Source organism: Bos taurus, chromosome 13 (assembly GCF_002263795.3).
Source record: "Bos taurus isolate L1 Dominette 01449 registration number 42190680 breed Hereford chromosome 13, ARS-UCD2.0, whole genome shotgun sequence".
NCBI classification, from domain to species: Eukaryota; Metazoa; Chordata; class Mammalia; order Artiodactyla; family Bovidae; genus Bos; species Bos taurus.
Genome location: NC_037340.1, coordinates 63093292 through 63102761, shown reverse-complemented (window position 1 = coordinate 63102761; position 9470 = coordinate 63093292). Strand labels below are relative to the sequence as shown.

Below are 9470 nucleotides of genomic sequence, written 5' to 3'. Positions count from 1 at the left end.
GCTGCAGTCCATGGGGTCGCTGAGGGTCGGATATGACTGAGCAACTTCACGTTCACTTTTCCCTTTCATGCATTGGAGAAGGAAATGGCAACCCACTCCAGTGTTCTTGCCTGGAGAATCCCAGGGACGGGGGAGCCTGGTGGGCTGCCCTCTATGGGGTCACACAAGAGTCGGACACGACTGAAGCGACTTAGCAGCAGCAGCAGCAGCTTCATCTAAAGGAGTTGCAGTGGAAACTGTATAAGGTCCTTCTCTGCAGTGGAGACTCATCATAGTAGCAATGGCTCCAGGGAGGATTGTTCAAGCCTTTACTGCAAGCAAGTTGACCCAACTGGTTGAGAGGGGAGAAAACCTTTTTTGCTATAGCATCACTTAGGCTTTTTACCTTAATGTAACGCTTTACATAAGGATTCATAATAGAAGCAGCCTTTTCAGGTTCCTTCAAGGTTTGTGACAATCTCAACAATTCTTTTGCTACTCACTCTGATTTATTGTTTACACGCAGCAGAATAAACAGCAGTGGCGCAGTGACCTTCGACACCATACATCTGAGCAGGTGGCCTCACAAGCTTGACGAATGGCCTCAGCACAGATGTCCTGGAGCATCGCCCCTGCCAGGAGAGTCCAGACACTGCTGGGGTGGCTGTCCTCTCCCGGGCACCTCTGGGTCAAACCCAAGTTGTGTGCGTGTGTGCTAAGTCACTTTAGTCATGTCCGACTCTTTGCAACCCCATGGGCTGTAGCCCACCAGGCTCCTCTGTCCATGGGATTCTCCAGGCAGGAAGTGGGTTGCCAGACCCACCTCCAGGGGGTCTTCCCAACCCAGGGATCGAACCCACGTCTCCATCTCCTACATTGGCAGGCGGTTTCAACCCAGGGATCGAACCCACGTCTCCATCTCCTACATTGGCAGGCGGTTTCGTTACCACTAGCACCACCTGGGGTGAGCACTCAGTTTATTGTTCGTGCTGCTATTGCTCGTAACAGCTCATTTGCTTGGATACGAACTTTAGTTCATGGACAACTTACACTTGGTTGATATGTAATAATATGATTGTAGTTTTAATATTCTTCTCTACAGGATTTGCATTTTTGCTTCTGCCAGATCCCAGGAAATACAAACCTGGAATCATCTTAATTCTTCAGTCCAGGTATTCTTTGACCTCTGGAGTAAGGAGAATCTGACCTTAGCCCCAGGAGATAGCAGACATTAGAGGCTCTGATCAGTTTCCCCTGCTCGCCTTCTCACTGAGGCCAAAGCCAGCGCCCTGGCTTCACGGAGAGGTCCCGGTGGTTTTGTTTCATTTTGTACAGACTCAAAGCCGAGTGCCACAGTCCCTTAAACTTCTGACTTTTTGGAATTTCTTTTGCCCTCATGGAGCAGTTTTCCTCTACTGAATTACTACTGTGGTTTTAACTTAACAGTCACAGGCTTGAGATCCCCTGGGTGGTGGAGGACAGTGCTGGGCAGCTGATGAGAAAGACTGGCAGTTGGCACCATCTGCATGAAAGATCATACAGTTAAGCCCCCATCTTGCCTTCTAGGGCCAAGACAATCCTTTTCCCAACCCTGAGATCTAGTAACCAACTCCTCCCTTTGCATTTCGGGGGCCCATGAAGCTGATGGCGCCAACAAGCCTCTAGGGCGAGGCTGCTCAGTAGGAGTTCTAGGGCTACTTACTTTCCAGAAATGGATATCTGGGTGACAGGAGTGAGGCTGGGGCCAGTCGGGCCCATGGGAAATGGTCTCTGGCCAGGAAACCGGACAGCCCAAGACCTCACATGCACAGGTGTGCCTGCAGCAACCTTCATGGCTCAGCTAGTCAGGTCACCTCAGAGCCATCGGACCTGTTGGAGGCACAGCAAGCTGGTGAGCTTTCAGGGGAAGCAGTCTGGACACAGAGTCAAACACCCAAGAAATGTCCAGTTCCAGAAATCCCACTGGAAAATTACCCCAAAGAAGGAAATCATGCTTAGGAAATGTTCACTTTAGTACGTGAGGGAAAACCTGAAAGCAACCCAACTGCCCCACAGGAGGTGAGGCATTAAGGACAACCATGACCCTGAGGGAACTCTCTGGCAGTCTGGGGGTTAGGACTCCATGCTCACAGATGAGCACCGGGGTTCAGTCCCGGGTACAACTCAGATCCTCCGTGAGCCGCGTGGTGTGGCCAAATCAGACAAACAAAAACACGGCCTTGATTAGATCATACAACTAGTAAGCAAATAAACATGAAGGCAACAGTGAACTTATTTATGATTTAACATCAGTGTAAAAAGGAATATTCCCAAATCCAGGTATGTTAAAAAATGTTTAAGGAGCTTTTCCAGTAAGCGGCCTGAGGTGACCCCTAAAAATGGTGCGCTATTCACTTGACCCAGAAAATCCCACAAAATCATGCAAATCAAGAGGTTCAAATCTTCGTGTTCACTTTAAGAACACTCGTGAAACTGCCCAGGCCATAAAGGGTATGCATATCCGAAAAGCTACCAAGTATCTGAAGGATGTCACTTTAAAGAAGCAATGTGTGCCATTCCGTCATTACAACGGTGCAGCTGGTAGGTGTGCACAGGCCAAACAGTGGGGCTGGACGCAGGGTCGGTGACCCAAAAAGAGTGCTGAATTTTTACTGCACGTACTCAAAAATGCAGAGTAATGCTGAACTCACGGGCTTAGATGTAGATTCTCTGGTCATTGAGCACATCCAGGTGAACAAAGCCCCCAAGATGTGGCTCAGGACTTGCAGAGCTCACGGTCGGATCAACCCCTACATGAGCTCTCCCTGCCACATTGAGATGATCCTTATTGAAAAAGAACAGATTGTTCCTAAACCAGAAGAGGAGGTTGCACAAAGAAAAAGCTATCCCAGGAGAAACTGAAGAAACTCTTATGGCCCGGGAATAAATGCCGCAAAAAATAAGTGCAAATAAAAGTAAAAAAAAAAAAGTTTAAGGAAAGTTATTGGAAAAGAAAAAGGACCTACAGAGCCACTATCCTACTCTTCAAACGTTCTCTGGTTATTTTCCTCATTGAAAGATCACTTAATGGTGAAGGGCTGACACGGAGCTGGGAGATCTGTGTGCTGTTGTTGGCACTTGGCTTCCCACAGTTCCAGCAGCCGGAACCACCTCCTAGCAGATCGAGGAACAAGGCAGAGGGGATGTAGAAACCTGCGGGCAGGATGTCTTACACAAGTCCACGCACCACCTTCCCTCTTAATCCCATTCCAGCTTGAGTCAGAAAAGGAATATAGCCTTTTTATTGACTACTTGAAGTAGAACAAACTAAATACATATTTAACAGTTTTGGTTCATTTATACAGTACCTTAAATAAGTTATGCACAGAGTTAAGTAACAAAAGTTCCTATCAGAGTAAAATGACAAAGCACAGAAAAAAATCAACTCTACCGCATCCTGTGGGTGGTTTCACATTCATCATCCCCCTTAAAAAAACCACGCTTGGAAGCTCAGTTTTGGATTTATTTACATTATTGGCTTTCTCTGTGGATGGAGCTTTTGTAGCCTCATCAGGAACTTGGAAAGCTGTGAAAGTGGACTGAAGGCCTCTGAGCCAAACAGCACTTTCAGCCATCCGCCTAATGCTTATTGCCGCTTCTCTCTGCCAACTCCAACGCAGGCCCGGGGCTGTCCCTGCCAGCCGCCAGCCGCACATGCCCTATTTGGTATAAGCATCAATGAGTGTACACTGGGCAGTTGTGGGTCTGACCAGATGGGGTAGCAGGGGAAGCGCCATCTCTGGGGCTATGGAGGCAAAGCGGGGAGGCAAAGGCTGCCCTCAGGCCTCAACCTTCTCCTGGCTCATGATGGAAAAGGTTGCCTGCACCATCGTCTTTGGAATTGAGCACGTCAATGCACGTGGGCAAAGAGGCAGGTAGTCAACATTTTGGTTTCACAAGAACTACAGACACGCAGAGTTGGAAAGGGCCCTATTCAACAGCTTGCCCAGTAACCCCCCACCCCACCCCAGACGGAGTCCCAACAGCTGGCTGGTTGGCCCATGCTGGAACAGTCCATTTCTCTCTGGTTTTTCTTACATTTGGTTTTTCTTACTGCTACCACCCAGTTCTCTGTAAATTGATTAAGGAAAAAAAAAAAATCTAAGAAATCTGGCTTAGTCTATTGTCCTGGGAGCCTGGAAATCAGTTCTGAAGAAAGCCTCGAAGATGAGTTCTATTTTAAATGATTTACTCAATCCATAATCTCATCTACAGTTTCCAGGACAAACAGCCATGTGGTCATTATTCATGCTTTCATCCTGAAGAACTCATGACCACACAATTTTAATTGTGTTGTTGGAACTTCAAGCCCACTTGCTGAGATCTCTTCTGGAACTGCCCACAAGGTCTGCCCTTTGCAAGCAGGTGACAGACAGCACTGGGGATCCATCTGACTTTGGGACAAGGCTGTACAAAGTGAAGTGTAGATTTTCTGTCTAGAAGCTGAAGATGCTCACGTTGACACCAACAAGTGAGGAGCTCCAGGTGGAGCCACTGGTCCAGATGTGCAAAAGTCATCTACACGGCAGAGGGCCCGCAGCAGCCAGCGCCAGGCATGGACCTTTGCCAGGGTGATGGGTCTTGTTTCCAGACTAAAATCCACTGAGACACACACAGGACTCAGCACTGTCCAAGAGAAGGTGCATTTGCTCTGTGACCTCAGGGTGGCATGACTGAGCCCCATCCTGAGAGCTGCAAGGACGCCCCCAGGGGAAGCTCTCATATTCAGGAGGAGGGCTGCTCACTTCCGAGCAGGTGGAATGAACCTGAGTCTGTTTTCACCACTGGGTGGAGCAGGCAGTGGGGGCCCAGAGGATGATTGAAGCTCTGAGGATCCGGCCCTAAAGCTTCCCTCAGAACATTTAAAACAGCTCCCATGCTGGCTACTTCCGGTCTTCTCTGGCTCCTGCAGCCATTCCTCACTAGGCAGAGGAGAGTGATGTGCCACCGCTTGTCACACTTGCCTTCGATCCCTAGGATAACACGAAGAGCCCAGGACCACTCGGGCAAGACCTTCAGGACCACCACTATGTCTTGTCTTTGTCCCCTTAAACTATAAAGGTTGGTCCTCTAAGCAGTCTGATTACAGTAAGATACTTTAAGTCTAACTAGATGAAAGGGGGAGCCTGAATTTGCACCATCAATATGGTTATCAGCAGACACGGAAAACAAGTGGGGAACCTGGACTCAGCCCTGGCCCTCCAGTCCCCTCACTGCATTCCAAGACAGTGTCCCTTCTCCTCCCAACTCCAACCAGAGCTGAGACTTTCAGAAGAGAGGCAGCTGGAGAAAGGGATTCTTTACATATAAATAGGAAGTTCTGGACAGATGCCCTAGCAACCGACGTGTGAAACTGACCAAAATGAATACAGCACCAGGCCTGAGATCTGAACCACAATGTGGAACACTGCGGAAATCTTTAGCTTGGCCTCTGGGTGGCACGTGAGCTGTTCTAAAGCAGTTTAGAACAGCATTACAGAAATTCTGAAAATAAAGCTGTCGTTGGATCCACAGTCCACAAAAGTCAGCTAGGACCTACCTGCACACTAAACCTAAACCACAGCTGTAGAGACTGACATCCAGTCTGACAAACAGTATTCGGTTGGCTTTGGCTCTTTATTCCAACCCGAAAAAACCTGAGCTACCCTGGCTCAGCCACTGAAGACTTACAGGACACACCTAGGTGTTCATCTAACTTGCTGACGAAAAAGGGAGCTGAGGTCAGACCCAGTGGACACTGTGAGACACCCTCTTGCTGCCACCAGATTTATAGGCTCAGTGACCGCCTCTCATGGGACATCTCTTCTCAGGGAAACGCAGGCAACTCCTGTCTGAGGTTCTGATTTCATCTGTTAGGCAGGATACCTCGACTGCTGCAACTAAAGGAAAGCTGAACAATAAAGCAACTATTCTGTTATTCTTTCTCTGGGTATACCTTACTTTACACAGCAGAAGTCTGGGTATTTTAATGGTGCCTCATACTGAGTTTAAGACAGAAAATCCTTGAGTAAGATAAATTAGGGACTTACCGTTTTTATTTATTTATTTACTTGGCTGCTCTGGGTCTTAGTTGTAGCTTGTGGGATCTAGTTCCCTGACCGGGGATTGAACCCTGGCTCTCTGCATTGGGAGCACAGAAGCATAGCCACTAGACCACTAGGGAGGTCCTGGGACTTAGTGTTTAAAGTAAGACATACCTGTACGTAAGGATAACGGTACCTATGCTGATACCTTACTGGGAGCCTTCGATTCACTCTGGGCAATGTGCAGAAAATGGCCATCTAAAGCTGAGCTTTCAAGGGTCGGCAGGAGCAGGGCCAACCAACTCATTCCTTGGTGCAAGTGGGTGCTAAAGGCTTGGAGTTGGACAGGGGGAGGGTCAGGGTCCTTGGGCTCCCAATAGAACTTGAATGGCAAGGAAGAACGTGTGTGGCAATTCCTAACATTTTAAAGGGAGTACAGGTGGTGTCATGTTTGGAGAATCAGGTAAGCAGCTGGAAAAACTCCCTGAAGACAGGAAGAAAAATTGGTCAGGCTCTCACAAATGGTTGTCACATTTCAGGAAACTTTTCTTAGCTCAAAGAGGGTAGGTATCAACAGAATTAGAGAAGGGAAACAGGATTGTATGCCCAATAATAAACTGACATAGGACACATAATGACAAAGTCTGAAGAATTCTTTCAGGTCCAAAAGGTTCGCTCAGAAGTGACCAGGCCTTGACTGGTGAGGCAAGTCACAGCCACACCACATCACATCCTATGGGTCAACTATGGCTTCAGAGGCGCCAGACAGAGACCACGGGAAGAAGATCCACCCAGTGATCTGGACATGCGTGGTCTGAGAATAAAAGGACAGGGAACAAGACGACTGTGCAAAGAGCCAAGTGGTGACAAAAGTTTCTGCATTTCCAACAGATGATCCATTCAATAATGTGATGACACTAGTTTGGCCAACATGCTCAGAGAGAAGAGACAATCCATAATTGAGTCTCATTCTCCCTCAGACCAATCCATGCGCTGAAAACTATTTTCTGCATAAGCAAAATCAAAAAAGAGAGAGAGAAAAAAAATGGGTCCCAAACTAAAACAGCCAGCCAGGCTGGACAATCTTGTCCAACATGATCTGTGATGCTTGGTGGAAGTTTTATTTTTTATTATGGGTGTTTTTACTGAAATGGTGACTTCTTCCTGTGGTTTCTGAAAATCTTACGTCTGAACGGCAGGGCCGACGAGGGTGTCCTGAGTGCTGCTTTCTGCGTGCCCAAGTCCCCAGGGACTAATCAGTGGCACCTGCTGAGGGTGGAAATGGGCTCAGGGAACTGTTCAGGGGCAAGAGGAGCCACTCCCTGTGGGAGAGAGCCCTCCTTCCCAGCTTGCTATCAGTCTCTAGGCCTCTGTTGCGGGAGGACGTTGGAGCAGCAGACGGTGAAGGGGTGAGCTGCTTCCAGCCTGACTGGGCACACCTGACAGTCGGCTTGCTCACAAGGCAGGGAGGAGCTGGCGGTCTACATGGAAAAGTGGCTGGCCGTGCCAGCTTTAGCTGGGAGAAGAACAAGCTTGGAAGCTATGGAGGAGTCAGGTCCAGCCAGCGGCCGTGCACACACAGGTGGGAAATGGACAAGTGTGTGGACAGGCTGGGGCTTCAAGTCTGCCTGCCTCCACTTCTCTTCTGGATGATGACCCAACAGCGACTGGCACTGCTTCACATAGCCAGCCTTCCGTGCGGAGTTCTGTCACGCTCTGAGGTTGCCGGGGGAAGTGAGTCTGGGGCTCAGAGTCCGTTGGTGTCGATGGCTGTCACAGACGCTGGTGTGGAGGAGCGTGAGGTGGTTGCCGAGGTCTTGTCCAGGGCTGGACTGGGGACGCTGCAGTCGGCGGACCGGGCTGAGGAGCCCCTCCCTCCAGGAAGCAGGGGCCGGCTTTGGCTGTGGGGACTCTGGCCGTGCAGGTTCTGGCCACAGAGGCGGTGGTGCCGCTCCCAATCCTTATGCTGGCAGAAAGAGCCGCAGTATCGTGCGATGTTGCAGCCACTGCAGGTTTCACTGGCTTTGCGGCCACAGTTCCAGCAGTTCTGCAAGACACAGGCATCGGTCAGCTGCTGGGATCCTGGGGGGCACACCTGTCATCACGTGCCAGCTCCTCTGCAGGAGAGGCGGCGGGGCCGTGTGGGGAGGGTGTGGGCTCTGGAGCTGCGCACACCTGTGCCTGTGCTGCCTGCCATGCTGCTGCTGCTGTTTACTTCTTCTGTGTTACAGGAAGACCACCTGCCCTGGGCTGCGGGGACAGCGACATGAGGGGATGTGAAGACATGTGCACACAGCACTGTAGGGCAGGAGCAAGTCCTGCTGGAGGCAACAACTCCTCGTTTTGACTCATATTTTAATCCTCAATGACCAAACCAAACCAGGCTCCCACATCATAGCTAGCTATTCCAAGACCACAAATGTGCTTGGACAGTTTTCCTTCTTACCCTTTGCAATGCAGAAATGATCTTGACTGTGTTCACTGACAACACCTGAAATCTTTAAAAAAAAAAAAAGGTCACCTGCGTGGGTACTAGGCTGGGTGACCATGAGTGTGGGAAGCTGTGCTACTCGCTGTGCCCATTTTCCGTTCAGTGATACATCCCATCAGAGGTGGGCTGGGGATCATGGGACTACTTCCGGTCTGTTTACAGGAGCCCCTGTAATACCTCAGAACCTAAGGCCCCAAGGTCTATGTCAGGGAGTTTTCTTCCTATTTTTTGCTCCCACACCTGCCCCTGGGTACTCTCCTCCCTGACACACGAGTGTTTTACACCGAAGGTCTCCACGACCCACTTATGGATCTGATCAGCCAGCTGCGCCCTCCCCTGCAGGCTCTGCAGGATGGCAGAAGCCAATTATGAGGCCTGGCCTGATGATCAAGGAAGATGCTGTCTCTTCCTCAAGTGTAAAAACAACTAACAAACAACAACAACAACAACAAACAAATGATAAGAGCAAACAAGGACCTTGAGGTCCCCCACCTTTTGCACTGTATAGATAGACGGGACACTGAGGGCCAGTGGGCAGGACTTGTCTGAGCTTGTAAAATGATCACGTGGCTATGCAAAGCCTGGGACCTGGGCCTCCTGGCTCTACTATTCTCAAGGGACACACTTAGTTTCAAAGAGCAACAGAAAGGACTGAAGATCCCTTCCAACACCACAGGCTTCTCAGGAAATACACTCCAGGGACTTTCCCAACCTTGCTAACACCAACACTGCAGAACCAGAATCAGGGACAGAAGTCATTCTTAGGATCTTCACAGATTCTTAAGCAAGCTGTATTCCTGAAAATTTCACACTCTGGTAGGTTGACTCCAGACAATGCTTTGGTCAAACAGTATTGTTTGTGGGGAATGTGTTTCATGGAGCTGCTGTGGAAACATAGGCCTCTACTTCCTCTGTCCAAGTCTGCAAGAACATCTCAT

General features: G+C 49.4%; 1 protein-coding gene and 1 pseudogene across 4 annotated transcripts in view; one reads left to right on the top strand and one right to left on the bottom strand.

Annotated features, from left to right (window-relative positions):
* Positions 1–1035: 1035 nt before the first annotated feature.
* The window catches only part of CBFA2T2 (CBFA2/RUNX1 partner transcriptional co-repressor 2), a 144039-nt gene continuing 135604 nt past the window's right edge, over positions 1036–9470 (bottom strand). For 3 of the 4 annotated variants that reach the window (XM_002692301.7, XM_010811664.4, XM_015474273.3), the window contains one exon: positions 3238–8088. In XM_002692301.7, coding sequence (XP_002692347.3) covers positions 7789–8088 — 300 coding nt within the window. In that variant the 3' untranslated portion in view covers positions 3238–7788. Of the gene's footprint in view, positions 1502–1681; positions 1849–3237; positions 8089–9470 lie in introns of those variants that run through there. The other variant, XR_003037873.2, reaches the window with a different exon arrangement.
* On the top strand, positions 2333–2895 carry LOC785968 (large ribosomal subunit protein uL22-like; annotated as a pseudogene).